This window comes from Lontra canadensis, unplaced genomic scaffold (assembly GCF_010015895.1).
Source record: "Lontra canadensis isolate GAN:19392208 unplaced genomic scaffold, GSC_riverotter_1.0 scaffold18, whole genome shotgun sequence".
NCBI classification, from domain to species: domain Eukaryota; kingdom Metazoa; phylum Chordata; class Mammalia; order Carnivora; family Mustelidae; genus Lontra; species Lontra canadensis.
In genome coordinates this window covers 14676613-14702650 of record NW_022631012.1, presented here as the reverse complement: position 1 = coordinate 14702650, position 26038 = coordinate 14676613, and the positions used below count along the sequence as shown (strand labels likewise).

Here is a 26038-nt window from a genome sequence, read left to right as displayed (position 1 = left end):
ACCAGATACAACTCCACATTTACCATATTACTGCTAGTACTACCGTTACTACTAATTATTATTTTAGCATTCTAGTGTTACAGATATTATTTATTAAGAGGTTTCTTTATGCCAGTATTAACCTAATTAGTCCTCACAGCTAGTGAATGATTTAGATACTTTCATTGTTTCAATTTTCAGATGAGGAGACTGAATCTTGGTGAAGGTAAATAACTTGCTGAAACACACACTAGCAAAGGGAGAACAGACATTTGAACACAAGGCTGCTTTACAACAGAGTCCCTTTGATTTGACCACTGCTCTGGTACTATCACCAAATAAACACATCAGAACTCCATTTCTAACCAAAGATTTCCTGATACCACAGCCAGCAGTCATTTCAATTTGTTAATTGGTACTTGAACTATAAGTGCAGATTAACCCACAATGACTGCTTTTGAATTTCCATTAATACATTAATCATTAATAAAATGATTTATTGATTGAGCTTTTTAAATAGACATGCCTATCTGAAATAAACCATTTCAAATATTTCTAAAAATCTTGGCCTTCACATGCATCTCTTATGAAAACGGTAAACTCCACGTATTATCATCAAATTTTACTTTAATTCTAATACCATCTTAGTTTTAAGGGAGCTAATTAGGATCTCCTGTAGGAAATATTAAGAAACTTACCTTTGTAAAAATTATGTATATAATTTTATAAAAGTGTATACAGAGAATTAGCATAAACTCCAAAGAACCAATAATTCATTGACCTAAGAAACTAAAAATAGGCTTTAAAAACAAAAATGTCAGTTTACCTTTAATCTTCTTGTACTTCTTATACCATCTCCCAAACTCCTGGCACTTGGTTGCTGACACGTTGGCATAATATGTGCTATTTACAATGGATGAAATCATACTCTGAAAAGAAACAGGAAATAATAGTTATGTTTTCCATCATCAAGTACTTCTTTTTAGGGGTAAGAAGTCTTGCCCACACCTACCTCCATTGTCTTTTAAATCTGAAGTAGTCATCCTCCTGCAAACTAAACTATCAAACATAAAAAACGATTACCAAAATTTACCCTTTCTTTAACTTCTACTTGTATGATGACAGTGTTTTCTCCAAAAAGCCAACCTTGGGGCAATGTCAAAGATGGAGGAGGCAGGACATCTGTACAGATTAGATACAAAGGGAGAGAACAGTTGTGACTTAGGAGCAGAGTAAAAGGTGAGATCAGATGCTCCAGCATCGGTAATTCAAATAATGCCTTTCAGATGTTTCTGTTCTGCTTCCAACTGCAACAAGCTTACACAGCCAAGAATCTGAGAACATCCGTGCTACACACTGCAGAACAACATTTAGGGAAATAAGTTAAATTAATATAATTTATAGAAACGTGTGATTAGCACTTGTGTGAAAAATTCACCAAATGAAAAAATTAACAGTGCTATTTTAGAGCAGGAGAAACTAAACATAACACATACTGTGTTTCAACCAAAAATGAATCAAAGCTAAAACTTTCTGAGTACTTAAGTGCCTCATTCCTTCCTGTTTTTCATCCCTTCTCCCTCCTCAGCTCTAGCCATTAGCTGACTTGTTTGTAAATGGGATGGACAGGAAAGAAAAGAGTATAACCTGATTAGCACTAAAAAATTAAATTATAATTGCACACCTTGAGTGCAATTTCCTACAGGTATGTTTTCAGTCAATATGGCATGTTTGGACCAACATTTGTAACAGATGTTAATTTATATACTTGAACTGACTGTGATAATACAGTTACAAATTATACAGAGACTTTTACTTCACAAACTCGATCTAAAAACAAACGGACATAAACTCGAGCGATCCAAATGGCTTCTGTAAGGTCTTATATCTTGCCTTTGAAATGTCGCCTTTCTTCAAAAAGGTATCTCCAGATATGGATGGAACAGCTGTGTAAAATCTCAAAACTTCTAATGGTATTTCTTCAAAGTAGTCACAATAAAGAAGGTAACAATAAATCAAGCCAATAGCAAGTTATTTACTGAGAGGTTCAAACACCAGCAAACAGTACTGCATAGACTCCCATTTAAAACGGTTCCCTCAATGAGCCCATAAAGTCCCTCTTTTTCAAAAATCACTATGCAGTGCTGGTGGGGGAGGGGAATTCTAATTCAATTCACAGAAACCTCTTTGGCCCTTTCTACATAGCAGATGGCTAACCTCCCCCAGTTGCTGATCTCTAAATGACAATTCTGTTCTCTAAGGGGAGATAGTAAGAACCTTTTTAATCTGAGGATCTGAACACAGCCCTGGGAACACAAAGATCCGGTATCACCTGACTGTATCACCAAACTTCCAGAGCCTTCTGCACTGACTTAGAGGATCAGTGGACTCCTAAGCTTCCTGAGGCAGGTTCTGCTTTGTGTGTTACTAACAAAGAAGTAAAGAAGTCTCTTGGCTAGCTGGGCTAGTTCCCTCCCTGGGCTGAGTTTTTCTCTTTGTCTTAATGTGCGAAACCCCTGAGGACAGTGACTGTGTCTGTTTCATTCCCCCCCAACCCCCACCAAGTCTAGCACACTTCTGATGTGGGACATCTGAGTCACTGAAATATAACAGACGAAAAGGGACAGAGATGAAATTTTAAAATGCCAAACTGAAATGTCATAATAATGAACATTTTAACATGAAAGTGGCCTAATAATAGATACCCCAGCTATGCTGGTGTATATGGATAATTGCGGATGTACTTGTCATCTCTGTCTGTTGTTTGTATGAATGTTATCCTCCGGAGAGGCACAGGATAGGTGGTCATTACAGGAAATCGAGGTAAACCTCCTATTGCAAAGTCGGTGTGAGAGGCAGACTAAAGTGTCTCAATTACTACCTGCAGCTGTCCAGCAACTCTTCCTCGCCCATAAGACCAGGCCACCAACCCATGTCATTGTGGCCCCAGATGATCCACATTTCCCGCATTCTCTAACTTCCCTATTTTGTCCTTGTTACTGATGTGTCTTCACTGACCCTGCACAAAGCCAGTCAATCTATGTGGAAAGGTAGTTAATATCTGGGCTTCCAGGGTCTCCATCACCAGACCTTTTTTTTTTTTTAAGATTTTATTTATTTGACAGAGAGAGAGCACAAATAGGCAGAGAGGCAGGCAGACAAAGAGGGGGAAGCAGCTTCCCTGCTGAGCAGAGAGCCTGATGTGGGGCTCAATCCCAGGACCCCGAGATCATGACCCAAGCTGAAGGCAGAGGCTTAACCCACTGAGCCACCCAGGCGCCCCTCCATCACCAGATCTTATACTAGAATCAGGTTCACACAACTCATTTAAAGAAGAAGTTGACTCCCCACAGACTCAATCAGATTTGTTCTCTTTCGCAGATAATTATAACTGAGTTTCTATCTCTACTGGCCATGGCAGGGGTGGGGGGGATAGATTTAAACTCTGAGTTGAGCAAAGGAATTAGGTAGCAGATAAAGAAAATTTCCTAGATAATGAGAATCTTTAGTCCCTCAAAGGTCTCTCTGAGTTTGTGGCACATTTTATTCATATTAATTCCCCGCAGGTCTTTACATCTAGTTGACACTCAAACTAGTTCTACTGATAAGAATTTTCATAATTCATCTTCAGAGAGCTTTAAAAATAGAAGAGGTACATCTGAGGCATATTTCAGATGAAAGGTCATGTTATGTCTTATTATTCCAGCTTCAAACATGAATATTCTCTAACCCTAAATTAGACTGTTACATTCTCATAGCCTGAGTTCGAACTTCTGGGCCTCACTAGCACACATACACAAGGACATCTAAATGTTAGTGTCAATTTGTTTTTAAAAAATCAAAGCTTACTTCACTATAAACAAGACTAAAAGGAGCTAATACAGACCCAGCATATATTGACTTTGCTCTACTTGGAATAAAGTTTTCTGGAGGTCCTGGGGAATAGACAATCTGCATTTACCACATTTCATCCATTTTACAGCCACATTTTTAAAATACTTTAATGTCACTGAAACTGGAACGCATCTTACAATCAGGAGCATCTTAGACCTGATGAGATACAGTTGCTGCAAAAACAGCATGAGTAATGATTAAAATCTCTCCCACCAACCACTCTGCCAAAAAAACCCTAATTTCCATTTACTGCTTTTTTAAAGTATGTACGTAGTTTTGTACTTTATACTGCTCTTTTATGTTTTCCAGGGATGCTAGAGCAACCACACAATTGGACTTTTAAGATCTCCACATTTTTTTGACAAATGAAGAAAGATTTGAGGGGGCTTTTTCAATCCAGACCACAACCAACTTCTGAGCTTCCATGTTGCATAAAAACAATGTTGATACAAATAAGCCAAAAGAGATGTGTGTTATTTTTAACACTTGAAGGGATAATGTTTTACTGAGGCTCATATGAAAACGACTTTGCACTTATGAAGCAAGCTTAATGGCATGGTGGTGGAATGTGACAAGGAAAGTAGAGGGCATACACGCACTGGGCAATCAGACAGACCCTTCAGGTACTTAGTCACAGCCATCAGCACCAAGGAATAGTAAGTGTAGATAAAACTGTGCTATGAAAACTATTATGTGTTAAAATAAATAGGAAGGCTGGGTGCCTGGGTGGCTCAGTGGGTTAAGCCTCTGCCTTCGGCTCAGGTCATGATCTCAGGGTCCTGGGATCAAGGCCCGCATCGGGCTCTCTGCTCAGCGGGGAGCCTGCTTTCTCCTCTTTCTCTCTATGCCTGCCTCTCTGCATACTTGTGATCTCTCTCCCTCTCTGTTTCAAATAAATAAAAAGAAATCTTTAAAAAAAAAAATAGGAAGGCTTAACACATCTTCCCAACTACAGAAACTTTTGGAAAATTTCAGACTTCTTTGTAATTCATCATTACATCTTAAATACGAAGATTTTAAATGAGGAATAAAATCCAGGTTTCCTCATTTGCATTCACTCTGACACATAGTTTGCTGGCTATATTTGAAAATTATTTAAAATAATAATAATAATTATTATTATTATAATGTACTTGAGGGTTTAAAATATACCAGAATCAAAATTTACTAGCTGATCTGAATTTGCACCAAGCCAAATTGCAAGAGATTATATACTGTTTTAAATATATATTGTTTGGACAATAAAATATATTGTTTTAATATTTTCTATAGTTAAATAGATGGCCTTATCTAAAAATAGATTTCCTTTCAGGCTCCTGAGACAAATTTTAAATTCACTTGTTTGTTTTTGACTAGCTCAGAGACTAGATGTCACCTGTGATATGGCTGCATTTTTCTAAATGAGAGCCAGGAAGCTCAGAATGAAGCATCTTGTCCAAAGTCAAACGGCAGTGGAAAGCCCCATAAAAAGACACTAGTACCAGGCCACATTATTTCTTCGGTCTCTTACGTGAGGGGAAAACAAATTTTCACCACTGCCTCCATCAGCTGGTACAAACTCAACAGCGGATATTGCAAACAATTCTTCAGACCAAGAAGACACAAGGTGTGACCAAAGCAAAACATCAAGTTGTGACCTTGGGCCCCTACAGGAGTTAATTAAGGAGTTCAGAAAACTAAGGAGAGACAATTTAAGCCTTAATAGGAAGAGCAAAACAATAAACACGGGTTAAGATGATTCCTACAATACATGTGAAAAGACAGAGACCTCAGCACTCCCTCCTCCTCCCCAAGAAAAGGAGGATAAAATAACTGGATATCCTTTACCACACTCTCCTTGGCTTAGTGGGATTTATTTGTTTGAAAAGCAGTGTTCTACTAAGAGTAGCTAAGCTGCAGATACATAATACACATGCTATAAAAAAGAACATTTTAAAACCAAAGTGAATGGTTACACTTCCTGTCAGTAGGAACGCCCTGTTTCAGCAAGAAGAGCGTCAGGATGGGGAGAGAAGCTGGCGTCTCGTAGCAGGTCTACGGGGGAGAGAGCGTGATGCAGGCCATGAATAATATATGCATTTTTTTGCTCGTTTTCAGCCTTTTTATTCTGCTTTGCGGTATGCTAAATTACATATTAAACATGAGATTATAATGATACGTCCATCAAGTACAGTAAAGGGAAAAACCTGATCTGGAGAAATTACTTTGTCATGAAAAATTCAGTTAATAGTACTTGGCAGCCTTCTGCTCTCCCTTTCTGTCCCCATTTCTGAGCTATACGATCAGAATTGAAAACTTTGCCATTCTAGCTGAAGGAAACACTTCGCTGGGCTTCGAGTATGGCGGGACGACATCTGAGAGCTCCTCCCTACGGTGCTGCAGGAGGCTCCCTTGTCTGTGAAAGTGGATGTCGCTACCTGCCTCAGAGGCTGTTGACGATTCAGGGAGATCGTTTGTCTAAAAGGCCTGGCACAAGACAGGGGGTCCGTGAGTGTCTGCTCTCTCCCCCTACACTATCATTCCACATGTTCATGGCAATCACCCAGGCAGGGATTCCTTTCAAGCTGTCAGCTGCAAACCTCCTGCAACAAGAGTCATGAGGTTGGGCCTTGAACAGAAACAAACTCACATGACAATGACTGGAAGGGACGGCTTGTTAACACAAGATTGGACGCATCCCCACTACGTGCATGAATTTAAGACAAAATGGAACAGACAGTCGGCAACTAGTTATGACAACACTGGTCCACACAATTATCAGCCTCTTGTCTATAGATGAGCATATGGTCAATTTGTTTCTTCTATCAACCCAACTGGCTGCTTGAGTTCAGGGCGTAATTATTTCAGCATATTGTACAATCAAGTTGGTCTTTTAAGGATCCCCCAAACAAGCAAGGCTTGCTCACGATGGCAAAAATAATTATCCTACAGTCTATGTCTTTAAAAGACTGTGAAAACACCACATCACTATCATACTGGAAATTCAGTAATGTTTTCCCGGTTCATTAACTTCTGCCAGTCATTTTGTTCCTCAAATATTTGGCAATAAAACCTCCACTAAGGGCATGGGACAGAGCTGCTTTAAAAACATAACTATATGTTAAATGATATAAGCCAGATGAAAAAACAAATATTCCATGATTCTACTTTTGAGGCATCTGGAACAAGTAAATTCATAGAGTCAGAGAATAGAACAGAGGTTACCTGGAGTTGGGGGTGGGCAGAGGGAAATGGGGAGTTTATTACGTAATGGTTGTAGACTTTCTGTTCGGGGTGGTGAAGAGTTTCTGGAAATAGATAGGGGTGATGGTTGTAAAACATTCTGAATGTAATTAATGCCACCTAACTGCAAACTCAAACATGGTTAGAATGATACACTTCATGTTATGTATTTTTACCACAAAAATAAACTTTAAAAAAACCTATCTAGAGTCACAGAAAACCTGTTCTGTCACAGGGGCTGCAGGGGAACACTGGAAGGGGTGTGCCTTTGCAAATTACTTGTTCTTTCATCGCAATTTTGAGTTAACAAGACTGTCTCTTGAGTCTTTCCACTTGATCATCAAATGAGCAATGAGGTGGACAAGGAGGTACTGTTAGCTCTGCTTATGTCAATGGATCAAAACCTAGAGGACCTAGGATTTTGTCTTTTAAATCTTCCTTGAATAAAAAATAAGTAAGCAGGGGCACCTGGGTGGCTCAGTGGGTTAAGCCTCTGCCTCTGGCTCAGGTCAAGATCTCAGGGGTCCTGGCATTGAGCCCCTCATCAGGCTCTCTGCTCAGCAGGGCACCTGCTTCCCCCCACCCACTGCCACCTTGTGATCTCTGTCTGTCAAATAAATAAATAAAATCTTAAAAAATATATAAGTAAGCCACAGAAAGATGTGTTCATAACATTTCCAAATTGGAACAGTCAGTTAGAGGAGACTATTTAATAAGAGACCTAAGACTAAGGTATGGTAGGTTAGGATGCTTGGCACAGACTATATGGCTGGAGGGAGAGGCTGGAAGTGGTGACTCAAAGAAAACAAAGTCATATGAAATGTGAGGGGGACATCAGAGGAAAAGGAAGAGGCCATGAGCACTAAAACACATTTGGAAAGGTGAAATCAAAAATAAATACACAGACACACAAATACAACCTATACTTTCCAAGCACCTGGCTAGACAGAGAATAGCAAAATCATGACTTCTCTCCCTTTAAATATATATGCCTCAGCCTGCAATTGTTGCCCTTTTACGGACTTTTCCACTTTTCTTCTGCCTTCAAAGGCTGCTCTTTTGAACTGTAGAACACTGGGATGTTGGACAAAATATATACTGGCCATTGAATCATCATTCCTTTATGTAATCACCACACTTGAGTAAGGAAATACCTAGTATGGTTTGGTTTGGAGATAATAAGGAAGAACTGTTTCAAAACAGTTTTTTTACTCCTGAACAGTGTCTATCTTACATAGTCCAATAAGTTACTTTTCCTTTTTTTTTTTTAAGATTTTATTTATTTATTTGAGAGAGAGAGAGAGTGAGAGAGAACATGAGGAGGGAGAAGGTCAGAGGGAGAAGCAGACTCCCCATGGAGCTGGGAGCCCGATGCGGGACTTGATCCCAGGACTCCGGAATCATGACCTGAGCCGAAGTCACTTAACCAACTGAGTGAGCCACCCAGGTGCCTGCTACTTCCCCTTTTGAAGTAAGTAGTACTCTTCTTCCTAAGCTAATAGCTGCACTCCTCTCTCATCCCAGCCCATGGCAAAACGCCTGACTCCTAACTGGGACCCTGCTGATGTTGGTGGAATACATTGTTCAAGTACTATTTCACCGTTTCAGCACAAAAGTGCATTCTTTTTCACATTATGTAGGTTGAACCTAAAAAATGCATGCCCCGGCCTATGACAACCACAAACAAAATAGGTGAGCTTATCCCCACAGTGAAATGCAATCCAGTTATGCGACTGAAGGGACTAATCGGGAATGTGTAGGGGTAATAGCTGTAGGATTAATGCTGGGGCTCACAGGACATAATGCTCACCGAGGATTACCCCGCTAAGATTTTCAATAATCACAAAGCACACCAGAAGCCTAAATCAAATCTACCCCCAAATTGAAGTAATAGGACTGAGCCCCGTTTGATTGAAAATGTAACAGGCATCGACCACCAAATTACTGTATTCACTGTTTCTAGTTCAAGACATTCTAGGGCTGCCAAGAACACCATAAAAATAATAAAACTTTACAGTTTATAGCACTTTCTAAAACATTTTTAGACTTAATTCATTAAACATATAACTTGACCAAGAGTGATTTACTCCCCTCCTAGGACATTTGGCAATATGTGGAGACATTCTGGTTGTCACAGCTGGGGGACAAGGAGGATGGTGGCATGCTACTGGCATCCAGTGGGTAGACGCCCGGGACCCTGCTACATATCCTACAATACCCAGGAGAGCCCTCCTGCACCTCCAAAGACTTATCTACCCAAAAGATAAATAGGGCCAAGCTGAGCAACTCCTGCATCTGAGTAACAACGACTTGCAAGACATACATGGTGCCGAATGCTGACAAAGTAACGATCGAGAGGCGGCCGATTGAGTGAGGAGAACCGGCAGGAGACACTGACAACGGGCTGTGAGATGCGCTACGACAGGGGTGTGTACTAGAGGATCCCAAGGGCAGAAGCAGCAACTGCTTAGACCAGGAGGTCAGGGTATGTCCCCAGCAGTGACTTTCCAACCGGAATGTGCAAGACAACTTCATCAAGCAGAGGCTAGCTCTGCATGCTGGCCACGAGAAATCGCATATGCAAAAGCAAGCATCAGTCACCGGCGTTGTACATGGGGCTACAGAAGCCAGAGAGGAAAATGGTGTGTCTCCCTGGAAGGCCAGTCTCATGTGAACAGGAGAAGAAGTTAACAGGTAGAGTAATTTCTTTGGCATTTTTTAAAAATATCAAAAAATATAGGTATATGGAGTAGAATATAAATTTTGCACCATTTAAAAAAAAAATAACACAAGAAGTTGCATTGTTAGACTTCCAATGCTGAAGGTACCAGTTAGGTTGCTCCCACCCTCAGGAATATTTTGGTGACATGTGAGCAATGACAAATGTTCCAAAATAATTAACTCCATGTGTTTGGAGCATAAAGAGGATGCAGGTAAAAGGAAGAAGGTGGTGGCTCTGGTGAGAAATCAGGCTGGACAGTATCATCTTAACAATTCTTAGAGGCCATATCAGCAGTGGGCACCTCCTTCTGGCTGGGCAGGAGCAGTCACTGGAGGCTTGGAGAGAAGGAAATGGCAAGACATTGGTGTTGGGAAAGCCAGAGACAGGAGAAAGGTTAGGGTTATGAGGCAGATATGAAGACAGAATCCACAGGATCAAACTTGAGAGTGATGGAAAAGAAACTTTTTTAGGCTGGGCAGCCAGGGGAGCCAGTAATGAGAATAGAAAATGGGGGGGAAAAAAGGTTTTTATAGTAGGGGTAAAGGTGATCCCATTCAAGCCTCAAGACAACCCTGAAAATTATATGAAACATGTGCAGTCATGCCCAGTTTCCAGAGGAATTCAGTAAGGCCCTAGAAGTAGATGGGCTTGCCCGGCATCACACATCCAACAAAAGAAAAGAGAGATGGTGGCTGGGGCTCTCAGCTCCTGATCTGGGTTCTTTCCACTAACGTCGTCTCTAGCCGCATGGTTGTAACTAACACTGATGATCACAATAGATCAGTTGTGACCAAATTCCCGTTGGCTGTAAGAGCACTGGGTACAGTTCCAAATTGGTGATATTAAGTTAGGAGCTTGTCCACTTCCAAGCAAAGCCCATTTTGACTTCCAGGTAAATCCAAGAGATAATTACTTGTGACTAACTGTGAAATTCAGGACAAATGATTTAATTTTTTTCCCCTAAACTGTTCTTTATCAATCCCTGCATATGATCAGAATAACTTAAAAATCTTATTTTTATAACTTCATAAGCAATCGCCCTGGAAGAAATCAAAATCTAGCAACAGGTGTTAGCACCTACACACCCACCTACATGGAGGAACTGAAATGGCCTGTGTGCAAGCTGTACGCTCAACAGCAGGGCCCCGACTGATGGCCAAAAGACACCTGTGTTCCTTCCTAACCAGCTACCACTACGCGAGTGCATGCCTTCTTGACTATTTGGAAATAAAACATTAATAGCATGCTTTATCTCAGAGGATTTTAAAGTCCAAAACATGCTCCACGACACACATCAGAAATACTCAGTTCACACCAACAATATCGTGTCTCAGTATTAATAGCTGATACTATTAATGGAGCATCATTGTATGCCAGGCACCAGGCCAAGAACTTATGTGATTTATCTCATTCACTCCTCATTATAGGACTTGGAACTATTGCTCTCCTGGTTTTACTGACAAAGAAGTAGGCTCGTAGACGTGAGGTCATGGAGGCCTGAAAGCCAGGACATGAATCCAGATCTAACTGATTCCAGAATTCATGCTCTTAACCACCAGGCTTCCTGCTTCCCCCAAAGACTCTATTATCCTAGAACATAGCTCAGGGCACATCGGGTTTCTATGGTTCTTGTCACCTTCCCTTGAACTTGACAGACATGTAATTAGTCCATTGTCTTAAATCAAGTGTAGCAACTCACAGAGGAAGTGGATTTCCATTCATAGCTTGAAACAATGTCAACCTGAGTTCATGTCATAGCGGTCCTAAGCCACTGACCCTAGCCACCAAAATATTACCTCATCATTAGAAAAAGTGGGTCCCTCACCCATGAACACAAATGGAAAAGGCAGCCCTTTCCCACTCTTATTTTCCTGTCTACCTCTTATTTTTGTGGCTTGTTTGAGTTTCTCATCAGTTCATTAAAAATGGAGTATCGCTTTTTCTCAGGATCAGCTTTCACACACAGTATACCCACTGCAGAATTTATACAAATGTCTACGATGTAAAGATCATGTCTCCTTGCTGGCCAAGGGAACGTTCAATAAACAAGTAAAAAATAATTAAGGTGGGCCCGACACAGTTGACTCCTTCCACTGACCATGTAAAGGGATGGTCTGGAGCCTGAGACTTTGCCGGGGAGATCTGGATTAGGATCTCAACTTGCCACTGAGCCTCCTGAGTAAGCTTAGGATGGTAAAGTGCTTCCCTGAGTCCCAATTTCTTGATCTGTAAAATGGAGACCCTGGAGCCTACCTCCTGTGGTATACATGAGAAGTTAAGGACTGCAAATGTGAAATGTTTTAATACCTGCTCATGACATCAAAGCCCTCGGTAAGTGATAACTTCCACTCCACGAAAGAAAGCACCACAACCTCTGCATTTCTCCCCCCTGAAGTGTAGTATAACTAAACTAAAAGACAGAACACAGCTCTCTGAGCAGGACGGCCCCTCCTGCCTCACCTCCCACCAGCGGCTTTCTAGGTTCCCCAGAACCCCACCCGGGTATACTGACCTGGGAGAGAGGGCATTCTTTGGCTAATGTGCTCTGGTTCATCTCTTTGAGCAGTTCCTTTAAGGCATTGCGGACTGTGGCGTGGTTCCACTGCTCCGCCGGCAAATCTTCCAGCTTCGAACAACTGGGAAAACAGGACAAGAATGAACAAGGCGCAAAAGCTGAATGGAGGGCCCTGGCTGCAGAGGGTATAGAGCGCGACCGTCACGCCGGCCCCTGTGCCAGCAGGGGGACAACTGCTGAAGTTCCAGCTCCAGGGTGGGCCCTGGATGAGGGAAAGGGAGTGAAACTGCTTCTCCAGGATGCATACAGAGCCCAGCTCGGCTCCTTTAAGATTGTTTTCACACTCGCCGAAGAATAGTCACTTCAGATAGGAAGAATTGCTAATAATTTAAAATATGGTTTTTCCAGTTTGTTGATGAAAAAATACCGAGGCAATGTGATTATAAACTTCCACTGTATGAGTTTAATTACTGGACATCCCTAAGGTTTAATGCAGACAAACGGTCCATTAAAATTCAAGGCATGAACGTCTACTCTTCACTCTCCCAGAACAATTCGGAGACATTGTCTTCCTAACCCAGAGTAACTTTTGGGAGAGGACACTAAAGCCTTCCTAGACAAGGATGGGGACGTTGGGGGCCTATGAAGGTGCCAATTCTCCAATATGAGCGAATTCAAAATGCTAACACTAAGGAACAGCATTTCTTAAATCCCATGACTTACAGGCACTTTACACTATAGACACTGCAGAGAACTAGATGCTTTGGAAGCATAACTTGTCCTGGATGCTGTACCTGAAAAAAAATCACGTCCAGAACCTTTGCAGGCCACACAGTGTGCTCCTCTAAGGCAGCCACCAGAAAGGGAAGAAAAAGATGCCCGGTGCCAGCACCTTCCTGGTAAGCCTGCTACCCAGGGACAGAACTCAGCCCTCAAAACACACACCTGAAAACAGCAGAAGTGTTTATTCTTCAAATAGTATGCTAAGCATTTAAACAGAGAACCCATTAAATTAGGGGCTGTGGAAAGTTCCCCTTTAAGGGCCACAGATTTTTAATGATTTATCAAGCTCCCCCCTAGGTTCCCACTTCACTGCTTCTGAAAACAAAACATAAAACAGTTGGAATGTGGATGACAAAGATGCCTGGTGAAGTGTCCCTCCTTCCTTCCTCTCTCTTTCCTCTTTTTTAGTTTTTCATTTCATCCAACATCTAGAAAACAAAGGACATGCCAGTGTCGGCAGCAACTCTGACAGACGGAGTAGCTCGGCGAGTAAGGAAGGGCCTAGGTCCAGAGAAACCCACCTTTGTAACTGGATTTTCAGTGTCACAACATGATAGACGTCCTGCAGCATGTCGGCCACGGTGGCGTCGGGCGCGTCTGTCACATAGCTGAGGGGGAGAGGGTTCCACCTGCCCAGCTTGATGATTCCTGCAGCGAGAAGAAAAACACCGTCAACACATTTCTGCTATTTATTAAACTCTCTCCTTGTTTGCTCAGTGTTCAGGAGGTCATTTAATAGTCAACATTCAAGGCCCACTCAGAAATATTTTACAACCCAGTGCAATAACCTATTTCTTTCTGGCTGACAGCTGAGTTAACGATACAGGAAGATGGGAATGAAAGGATGAGGTTTAATCACGGACAATCAGTTCTTTTATGTTTTCCTGTTTCTTAAATTACTTAGAAAACCATACGGATACTTCCTTCCCCCAAAGTCTTGTTTCACATTCTAACTTAAGACTGATGCTAAATATACTGGACTGCTGATTTCATAGACACACACACACACACACACACACACAAAGCAAGCCTTAAGTAAATATAAGATTTGGTTTTGAATTGTACAAGAAAATTCCTGTGTGTGGGCTCAGCACACACACAGTCACATCCTGACTGTGGTGTGATCCCAGTGCAAACAGCATTTGGAGCTGATGAAGCAGTTCGAGTTCATTTCCAGATTCGTGTTTCACAAGGCAGGGGGGTTATTTTCCAATGGCACAATGACTGACCACAGATCAGAAATAGCAGAGATGTCTTAGACTTCCTTTTTTAAATTGTATTCCTCTGCTCTTTTTAGAGTGACAATGGCACCATTTCGCTGTGGGTTTCCTGCTGCACATGGTAAACGTGCATGACAACGGAGAGAATAAAAATCCTGGTCAAATTTAGGCTACAAAGAGCAGTGACTTTAGGAATACCCGTGTGACAGGAAGATTTGTGAGACAGTTGCAGCAACACGTGCTGAACGGCTAACTTATTCATAAGATGGACCCGTCTTATCTGGTGCAGAAGGGCACATTTAACGTTGATGAAGAAAAATAAAGAAAAACCCATTCGCAAACACACCGTAACACCATTTTTATTTGTAGGTAATGAAAAACCCAACGGTCCCCAAGATGTCCGAAACTGTCACACCTAAGAAACAGCTGTTTTAGTGAAAAGAAAAGGAACAGAATCTTTTTGCTGACAATACAGGTGAGTCCAACCGCACTGTTCTTTCAAAACATTTTTTATCATCCAAGAGAGAGAACACCTGTACACCCAAGTGAACTTCTAAAAGCTTCGCAAAATAATGCCTTGTGGCCGCGGAGTAAAATTCCAGTAACAGGAAATGAACTTTCTGGTCAGGGCACGTCCCGTCCAAGATGCAATAAATGAATGCGCAATGCCTGACATAATGCTTGAAAACAGGGAATAAACAGAGCAAAAATATTAAAATGATGCACTGTTTCAGTATTAAGATCTAACAATCTGGTGCTGAATATGCCGCAGTATAAATAGCGCCTGGACTCCGATCCAGTAGAGCAGCACAGCTCTCATTCATCGCGCCGTATGTCTCCAGCTCGGGCTCCGTAAGTCACATTCCACTTGCCAAGAAAAGCTGTTTTCTTGTGGGGATAGTTTTGCGAACATTCCCTCTCATGACAATGACAAGTGCACAGCAACGCGGCATAAAGGAGCCGGGAAATGAGCATCCAGTGCCCACTGGGCAGCCACCATGAGCAGCCGGGTCAGCGGCTTTGCGTCTTTGACTCCTCCAGACATTTCAAAATTACTTAAAAAGATGACATATAACGTGTCTAACGTAGTTCCTTTCTTTTTTTAAATCACTACATAATTTTAAATTCCTTTTAAAAAATCATTATCCCGATAGCCCGTAAGTTGAGTAGCAATCGACCATATTCTAAAGACGTGGTATATTTCATTGTAAGAGATTGGAAGGAGGGGAAAATGGAGTCAGCAATGGCACCCTGTGACAGTCAAGGAGAAGAAGCCAACTGTGTGGGTCATTTTGGTAACTAAGAATACAAATGTGGGGGCACTTGGTGGCTCAGTGGGTTAAGCCTTAGTCTTTGGCTCTGGTCGTGATCTCAGGGTCCTGGGATCAAGCCCGGCATCGGGCTCTCTGCTCAGCAGGGAGCCTGCTTCCCCCTCTCTCTCTGCCTGCCTCTCTGCCTACTTGTGACCTCTCTCTCTGACAAATAAATAAATAAAATCTTTAAAACAAAAACAAACAAAGAAAAAAAGAATATAAAAGTAACAAGAAGCCCACGATTCCGGCCGACGGCCAAGCACAAAGTTAGAGAAGTTTCCTCCATGCTGCTGTGTAGTGTGTCACTGTTCATTCCTTTTTATTGCTGAGTGGTGCTCCGCTGTGAGAAGAGACACAACGGAGTCACACACAAGAGCATATCTCTGTATGATACAAGATACAAGAACAGGCAAGACTACAGGGCTAATCTATGGGGACCCAAGTCAGAAAGTGGTTACCTCCAGGCAGCAGGGGCAACTGACTAGAAAGAAACGTAAGGGGATTTTCTTGCTTTGGCTGCTGGTTGCATGGGCGTAACAATTGTCAAGTTCATCAAATGCAACACTTAATATGCACACATTTTACTGTGCATAAATTGTACCTCAATACAAAAAAGGGTATTGGGGGAGGGAACTCTGCAGGAAATGGCAGACAAATCACTCGACTGGAAATAGTAATCCCCACTTGGAAAATTCTCTCCCCACCCTGATGAGCTTGAAGGAGACTAGGCCGGAATGAGACACACACAGGTGTCCTCACAACACTTCATACCTCCACAGGGAGCAGCTGCTACAGGTTGGTTTCTCCATCTTGGAAGAGAGCTGCTGACACGTGCTATTTTCAGGCGATGGGAAGCAGCGTGTGCTTTTTCTTTTTCACACCATATTATAACCTGCATGGTCCTGGGAGTCACTTTCTTTGCTCGACAGTCTCCCAGGGTCTGCAGAGCAGGATCTGCTAGGACAGCTATGTCTAGAAGGCTGCTCTCCTCCAGCAGGGAGGGACGTGGCATAACTCTTTCTTAAAAACCTTTCCTTCCAAACAGGGTCTTTGTCTAAAGTATGAACCCTCCTTTGGAAATACATCCCTTGGGATCAATCTCCCTTCACCAACACCAAATAGACAGAAATATTACTCGGGTTAAAAATCAAATGTTAACTGAGGAAATCAAGCTGGGAAGCACTATGACACGGTGACCAAGAACGCAGGCTTCCAAGTGACACTGCTCTGTTCACACCCTGGTTCCTCCGCCTTCTGTGACAGGTCCTGGATCTCTCCAGACCTCAATCCTTTCTCTATAAAATGGAACAATAAAAGTATTGACCTCATTGGAATATTGTGCAGAGTAAGTGTAAAGCCCTTAGTACAGAGCCTGGATATAATGAATCTCAACAATTAGCTGTTTACAGCAATTATTTGACATTCTTAATGCTTCTTTATAAAAAGACATAGTCAACTTATGACTCAAGTTTTTTTTTTCTTTTTTTTTTAATGACTTCATTATCTTTTGATCTTTAATTGGGTCATGTGCCTGTAAAAGGCCTTCATTATTTTAAATCAGAAAGGCAGACTGAGCCTCAGTTATGTCCCTCCCTCTCCTCCCACCTCCCCACTGCCTCCTCCCCATTCATCTCTTCCATCCTTGCCCCCTCGGTGTCTCCTTTCCTCTCACCTACAAGTGGGTTCAGATCACCCCTACTTTAAAGGAACAAAAACATGACAACAGTCTCGTTCCCTTCAGTCTCGCATGCTCCTGCATCACCAGAGGTACACCAGAAGCTCATGCCCAATTCTCCATCAGACTTTCACCACCTAGATATTTATTTTTCGACTCTTTCCAAGAGGAAATGGAGGTTCAGAAAGGTTGCATTGCCTTGAGTGGTCGCACCAAGGCAATGACTAAACCCAGATTCACTTCAAATACTACGCCCTCAGTCTTCTCAGTATCCCATCAGTCACAAGGGTTCAAGTGAGAAGCACAGAAGACTGGAAAAGAGCCTGACTCCATCTCTGGGAGGCCCTGAATGCCTGACTCAGAAGCACACCGGGGTCAGAGGTGAGGGGCAAGGCCTGGAGTCAGAGAGCAGCCTTCTCTGCTAGTTAGCTGTGAGACTTTGATGGAATTGTTTCTCTCTCCAAGTCTCTGTTTCCATTACCTGTACGATTGGGATAAAAGCAATGTCTACCCTCCGGGGGTGTCACAAGGCTCTGAATGAGAATGAGAATTGAATGCTAGAACTGACCCACAGTGAATGCTCAGTAAATATTCGGTGGGTGGGGAGAGTAGGTCCTTGGAGTTTTTTAGTGTAGACGTAACACCACCAAAGCAAAGTGATATGAAGATTCATCGACAGCAAATGCAGGTGTATTAAACGAAGGCAACCTTCTAAGGGGGCGATAGAGCTGAGCAATCCAGATGGGTGTGTCTAAATACAACCTTTAATAGCCTCTTCCATGCTCCCTCCACAGAGGGATAGACACCCCACCCGATGCTACAGTGCGGCCAAGGAGCACGAAGAAAGAACAGGCTATGGGCCTGCTGGGGATATCTGACTTGCCGTGCTGGAGAACCCTCAATGAAAACAGCCTATCTGTAAGTGTACGCACAGAATTTTCAGCCCTCACACTTTGTGAGTAGGCTTTACAACCCCTATGTGAAAAGTGAAAACTAATGATTACATTAGGTAGTACTACATCCACACACACACACACACACACACACACACCCCTCCAGCCCAGCCAGGCACACAGTAAATGCTCAATAAATATTTCTTCCCTGAATACACTTCACACTCTTACCGTGAAGCACTGATTCCCAACATTCATTTCTAGAAATAGTACACATTCTTCAAATTCTCCCTGAAAATAATTCTAACACTGATCAGCCTAGCCTTTTCTCTCCATGGCATCACAGCAAATATTCTTGGTCCGTCTGTGTATCTTATAAAGAACTTACTTTATCACAATACCCTTTTATGTTACTTTATAGTTTGTGAAGCGTTTTTTGGTTTTTTGTGGGTCCTCTCCCCCAGAGCATTAGTTCATCCTCAGGAGGACAGCAAGGGGCCAGTATTATACCTGGAAGCGAGCCGAAGCCCTTTCAAGCACATCAGATGACGAAAGCCAGGCAAGTCTTCTCACTACTGGACCAAAAACTCTCCTCAGCTCTGCTCATGTGCCAGTGCTCAACCACGCGATGGGCCTCTGGAGAGCTTGGCCACGGCTCATCCACAGTCACATATCAGACAAGGTCTTGATATTTAAACAATGAAATATATGAGACCGAACAGGTGACAGGCCCACTTGAGACTTCTCGAGAGAAAACGATCTCTCACAACAGTGCCATTTCAGACATAAACATTTCCCAAATCGTCTTCCCTCTTTCCAAGGAATTTATCATCTGCAAACATTTACAAAACGCCTTGTGCTGAGGATTATTACAGATGCAGTTTCAAGGTCTCTGAGTCACAAATTATGGGACTTTATTTGGTGTTTTAAATTCATAAAAATGTTAACATGATTGAATCGAGCACAATATAAATAAAATTGTTTCTACCCAGACAAATCTGTTTGCTAAAATACAAAGGACCTATATGCATTCTTTGTGTAATGCCTTTAGACCAAATAACAAAATGTGATTGTAGGTAAATTCCTCATTATTGACATAAAATTAGGTTGGGAGTGGAGGCAATTTTTGTCTAAGGTTAAAAAGACACAGTAATGGAAACCAGTTTTTTACTCTCTCAATGCAGTATTCTGCCAGAGTCAAAAAGTTGATATATCACAAAAAGAAATCTCAAGAAAGAGGTTTGTGTTCATGTTTATTTCTAATCGTTTATAACCTATCTCAAGGAAATCAAATATTTTTCTCAGTAGATATGTAATTCATATCATTAGTATTATTTACCTCTATTTAGTATAATTTACCTCTCATGAAATTGAGAGAGGTGATAATGCAGAGTATAGTTCATCAATATTTGATTCAAGTTTTTAGAAAGCCAATCACTTTTGGGGATAAAATAAAATGTGATAATATAATATAATCAATAAAGTAGGAAGATTGTATTAAGCACTAACAATCCATTCGTTCAACAAATTTTTCCTTTGTTTCTCTAGCACAATTCACTAAGATGCAAAGTCAACCCTTAGACACACTGTCCCTTGTAATTATGGAGCTCACAAATGAGTAGAGAAGCTTATTACTAATATATGTATCTACATAGTTAAGTGAAACCACTCCTAAAAGAAACCAAAATGACAGCATTTACCCCCTGTGCCTCAAAAATGAGAAATGTTTACTTCATGAAGACCTGCAACAGATTGTCTGGGAAGTACGTGAGAATAATTCTCACTGTTTGCCGAGGCATATAGATACATACTGATAAAATAAGTATAATATTGGGTGTACTATAGAATAAAGCCCACAAATCAATCTGTAAGACAGATACAGGAAGCTAGCAAGATATCAGCAGGATTCTTACAACATAGCTCAATAAATAATTTTCTTTTATTCCAGGTGCATTTCAACATTAATTTTCAAAGCAAAGTGAAAACCCAGCTTGGGCGAGGGGGAACCGAGACAAAGGCCGGGGTTTATATACCTCATAACTCCCTGCAAAAGATCTTAGCAAAGGAGTATCAATAAAAACCCCAACCTCAGAACTAAGCCTTGGGGCTTGTGGTTCACAGTATTATTTCTGCAATACACCAAGTGCTAACGGGCCCCTCGTAGAAACGGGAGAGCACATGACGTGGATGGCACCAGTTTATCCTCCTCAGTGGCCGCGTCCCTACGGGATAGCATATAATTTTCTGTTGTTCAGCTATGCTTTGTTAAAGAAATTAAAAACTGTCTGTCCCATATAATAAGAACATAGAATTATTTATTAATAAATCAGTTCACATGAAATCACTATCCAGCAGTACATAATAACTCAGCCTGGGTTTCTAACCTGGGCCTGACTGTGGTAGATCATCAAATGGTAGCAGCATAAAGGCATAAATTGTAGTTATTATTGTTAAACCTGGGGTGGGAGTGACTTCTCGATGAGAGAAGAGGAAAGAGGCCAAACAGAGATGGTTTCTGAAGTATGCCAGTCTTCCTTAATGTGCCGCTTACCCATACCCCAAGAACACTTCGTGGGACTCTCCCACACCTTCTGCTTTGATTTTAAAAAGACTGTGTTTCAAATGTTTTGCGTTGGGGTAAAGGCAAATAGAAAATGAAATCACATTCTTCTGGCATTTCACATTATTCAGGTGCCATGATAACTTAAGCGAATTAATGAAACCGTAAAACACACTTGTCTGGGAACCTACAATACGCTTAATCCTGTGTTTGTAACAATACAAAAGAAATCAACAGACAAAAATAAATAATTCAGTGATTCAGAATACACGTTGAGGCCATACTGCTGTATAAATTAATCTAAAAATCAATAGACACACATACCACACTGAATGCTCAGCTGCAACAATTCAGGTATTTTTGAAAAACACAAAGTGCCTTTTTTTTTATTCTTTAAGAACATTAACTTTTTTTTTTTTTTTAGGATTTTTTTTATTTATTTGACAGACAGAGATCACAAGTAGGCAGAGCAGCAGGCAGAGAGAGAGAGAGAGAGAGAAGCAGGCTCCCTGCTGAGCAGAGAGCCCCATGCAGGGCTCGATCCCAGGACCCTGAGATCATGACCTGAGCCGAAGGCAGATGTTTTAACCCACTGAGCCACCCAGTTGCCCCCATTAACTTTTATTCTTAAATAATATCTGTATCTTTCAGGAGACAGTATTATCAGGAACAGCACTAGCATTAAAAACCTGAAATATGGGGATCCTGGCTGGCTCAGTCAGCGGAGCATGGGACTCTTGATGTCGAGGCCATGAATTCAAGCCCCACTTAAAAAAAAAAAAAACCCGAAATGTGAATTTCAGAGTACTTTCTGAATAAACTATACTGAGATATAGCTGTCTACCAATCTTTTCTGGAGCTGATCACCCCCTTGTGCTACAGAAACATTCTATTTAAAAAATATATACAGTACCATTTGGTGCCTTGTAATTCTATACACAGTTTTTACATTTTCAGCATAAAGATTTTGTCTCATGTAATAGATGCTGCTTCACATTTGGGAAACGTTATGTTATAACCCTGACTTTTATTAGATTATTTAATATAAGCACTAAGTAACTAGACTAAATTAATAAAGACCCTATTAAAAAAAAAACAGAGAGAACAAAATTATTCCACAAATTAAATAAAACTTTCTGAAGTTTGTATTTTACAAACCTTTATTTAATTTTCAAAATTCCAATTCTTCTGAAAAACAGCCAAAATATTGGTCAGGATATGAAAAAAATATGGTTGGCATTTAGTTATTTGTTTCATAAGAGTGCCATTCAAAACTATTACATGGGGAAAGAGGACAAATGAGAAAGAAAAGTGTTATGAGAAATTATTTGGGATCAGTTCTAAGCTTCTGACACTGGTTAAAAATTATTTCATCTGGTATACATTTTCTTATTATTGTTCTCAGTTTAATCACTATCTAAAAGAGTTTCAAATTAAAGGATTAATTTTGGCAGGTAACACAAACTTCTCCCTTTTTTCCTCCTTTCTATTCAGAAATACATTTACATAAAGAGATTTCCCTGTAGCATTTGTCCCCCTAAAATATCTTCAATAATCAAAGACACAAGGGAAAAAGTATACTCTTTTAAACATACTTTGCTACATTCTAGCAGATGCTATTCATAACTTATGTTTAGCCAGGGTTTCTGCATCCTCTGGGGTAAGAAGTATCCACTGAAGATCTAAAAATACAGTTGCTGCACATATTTCCCATCCTAATTAATTACATGTATTCTTTTCAGACAGGAACTCCAATGCTGCAGTAAGTTTTCCTGATGACCTAGCTTTCCAGGTACATACTCCCATCACTGGGCTCAAGACCCTTGAAAACCCTATCAACTGCATGCTCCCAATTATATATTCCAGAATTGTCCCTCAGGCATATTCTGTTTCCTATAATTCAAGGTTACATAATATCTGATCTTAAGGGCAATATTATGATGGCATGTTGATTATCAAAGAAAATGTGGCCATATAATATGCAGACAAAAAGTATACTCATTTATGTTGTACATTTTTATTCATGTGCCAACTAATCTGATTTCACAGTAATTTGTTAAGAAACTACAATACATGGAAGTAAATATGGCTGTAACTATTACAAAATGGCAACTGCTTTTGGTTGGCGTTCTGTTTTGTTTTGCTTTGGCTTCCTTTAAGAAATTTGAATAATTTTTGCTTTCAATACATCTTCATACAGACTGTACCATTATATCCAATAATGTCCATGGTTTACCGGTTTCAGAAAGCTCCCCCTGAAAGAAGTTTTGAAAATTCCTTGATTTCCATTTTTGGGGGAAATGTCCAGCAAACCACACTTCTAAATATGGCACTACCATTTTGATGGCTATGATATAGAAGCCAAGGGTCCGATACATAGGTGCCTGGTCATTGGGCAAATGTTTTTGAATTAAAACAAAGGTAGATCTGTAGCACAACATACATGGTGACGAATAATGACAAGAGTCTGTCTTAGCGCCCTAAAATATTCAGCCATTTTAGAAAAATGCCATAAGAATCCATGGGAAACTTAGCTGTGATGGACACCTAGCAATGTGGCATCCTGACAAGATGTCTAGTTATCCCATGGGAGCTGGGCCAAACAGCTGGAGATGAACTGGAGGGCAGATGAAGGTCAGAAATGGATTATCTGCCACCCCAACCCCCATTTCCAGGACTTTGCAGTTTAGTGAGGACTGTAATGTTGAGAGTGGTCAGATGAAGTGAATGGGTTCCAAGTTTATCTCTAGAGCAGTTGTGAGCCCTACCCTGACTTCTGGAACATAAATCTCCAGGGGTAGATCCCAGGAGATGCTAAGGATGAACTAAGTTTGAAAAGCACTGCCCAAGATGTCCAGTAAAAAATGAGGACCTGCAGTAGGGGAAAAAAAAAAAAATCAATCCTCTGACTTTCAAGAGAAGGGCAAAGAGACCACAAGGATCCCAGGTTCCTTTTTTCCCCACTCACCAGCAAATATTCTTATTTATCAAGTACAAAAAGTGAAGAGAAAGGAGAATCAGGTATGGTATGTGAGAAGAAAAATGGGGTCAGGAGTCCATTGTAAGTATTTCTTTTTGAATTTGCAGGATTTGACGGGGCGCCTGGGTGGCTCAGTTGGTTAAGCAACTGCCTTTGGCTAGGGTCATGATCCCAGGGTCGTGGGATGGAGCCCCGCATTGGGCTCCTTGCTCAACCGGGAGCCGGCTTCTCCCTCTCCCTCTACCTGCTACTCTGCCTGCTTGTGCTCTCTCTTTCTCTCTTTCTCTATCAGATAGATAAATAAAATCTTTAAGAAAAATAAATAAATAAATAAATAAATTTGCAGGATTTGGCATAGGCTGAATAGGTAAAAGCAGGAAAAATATGGTTCCCCATATAAACATAAACTCTGAATCTCTTTACTTTATATAGACTATATACCACCAGAAAGCAAGGACCATGTCATTAACTGCTTTATACGACACTAGCTACAGCCCCATAAACATAAGGAGACCTAAAATAGTGTGTGTGTGTGTGTGTGTGTGTGTGTGTGTGTGTGACAGGCATGTAACAAGAGAGCCACTTCGCCTGGAAGAGCGGCAGACCAAGAATCGGGATATTCAGGGTTGGCCTTAGATCTGCCCCCGTCAGTTGTAGCTCACACCTACAGACAACCCATTAATTTCTCTGGGCCCCTAATTTCTCTTCCATAAAATGGGGATTTAAAAGCAAAAACAATAAAAACACAGCCACCAATAACAACAACAAAAAAATTCCCTTGTCTGTCTCACAAAATGGTAATTATAATAAAAGATGAACTAAACACTCAAAATTATCAAGTGTAGTATAAACACACGCTGGTATCCATGAACTGTTAAGTTAACATGAAAGAGGTAAGCTTTGCATTTTCTTAGAATGCTTTTAAGGGAAAGTTTCCTTTACTTAAGCAAAAACATGAATCTTCTAAAATGTCACTGGCTACTGTGGCGAGTCATTTGGCATAATGAAAAGAATCTGGGGCAAATCACTTAATTTCTCTGAGCCTCCCTTTTACCGTCAGTAGGAAAGACTGCAGTCTTTCCTACATCTCACCGCCTGCCTTACATTGCAAAGCATTTCGGAGATGGATGGAGGTATAGATGAGACGTAGGAAGGTAGGTGGGTAGGAAGCCAGGAAGGAAGATGGATATGGGGAGGGAAGGAAGTAGGGAAGGAGGGTGGGCCACCGCTATAACCCACGGGGCGTACTAGCTTACTCTGCAGGTTCACCTGACGTTCCCTACCAAGACTCTGTCCTCAGCCTCCTGCTAACCCCCAAGAAGCAGAAAAATGAGCTCCTACCCTCTTAGCACCTTGGATATCCAGGAAGACGAGCACAAGAGATATTCTAGACAGCTACTGAAGGCACAAAGAAAGGCCTGAGGGGCTAAAATCCTCAAATCAAACTTTCTCATGGAATCCATGCCACCCCCAGAAACTTACTGATGCTCTCCTCCTTGTAGCTCTGACATTCTAAGTCAAAATACTACCCGAATACTTTGGGGCCCAGTAATGGTGGCTTTGATTACTGTCATTTTAAACACACATTAAGCCTTCAAAACTGTGAAAATAAACTCAACATTGAATTGGTGGGCTGATTTTTCTTTCATTAAAATTCTCCTTTTCTATGAAAAAAATGGCAAGCACCCAGCTTTTTGTTTCTCAGGGAGGGCTCATTTTTAAACTTTCAAAGTATAGTAAACAACTTCTAAATTCAGGATAATTGAAGATCTGCCAGTTGGTGAACAAAACAACAATGGCCTTCATATCAACCAAAAAAGGGAACATGGCTTAATCAGGACTTGTTCTAACCGAATATCATTCTGCCAACTGTACTTCTCACTAAAATAACGAAAGCTGCAGCCTGCCGACTACTAATGGACCACTACATGAATAAATAGAATTATGATCATCGCCTCTTTACATTAAAATTATTAGCTAAAACTAACTTCCCCAGGGATTCTTTTATGTTAATGAAAGACAGTAACACAACTGTTGGCAAAAGACACTCTTGGATCAATTTTGCACTTCCTTAGACCAAACAGAAGAAATAAATTGTTTATATGCCTCCAAAAATAAGTACTTTCCTCTCCTTGAAGATACGTTTGTACAGATCTTCCTCCATTTACAACGGGGTTATGTCCTGGCAAAAGTATCTTGAGTTGAAAATACTGTAAGTCGAAAATGCATTTAAAACGCCTAGCCTAACAAACATCATAGCTTAGCCTAGCCCACTGTGAATG

The 26038-nt window shown here is 41.1% G+C and overlaps 1 protein-coding gene across 4 annotated transcripts in view; it reads right to left on the bottom strand.

Annotated features, from left to right (window-relative positions):
- Positions 1 to 26038, bottom strand: part of SATB2 (SATB homeobox 2) — a 188252-nt gene that overhangs the window by 90966 nt on the left and 71248 nt on the right. For all 4 annotated transcript variants that reach the window (XM_032860144.1, XM_032860143.1, XM_032860145.1 and 1 more), the window contains 3 exons: positions 13637 to 13763; positions 12330 to 12453; positions 806 to 908 (listed from right to left, as the gene is read on the bottom strand). In XM_032860144.1, coding sequence (XP_032716035.1) covers positions 806 to 908; positions 12330 to 12453; positions 13637 to 13763 — 354 coding nt within the window. The remainder of the gene's footprint in view (positions 1 to 805; positions 909 to 12329; positions 12454 to 13636; positions 13764 to 26038) is intronic.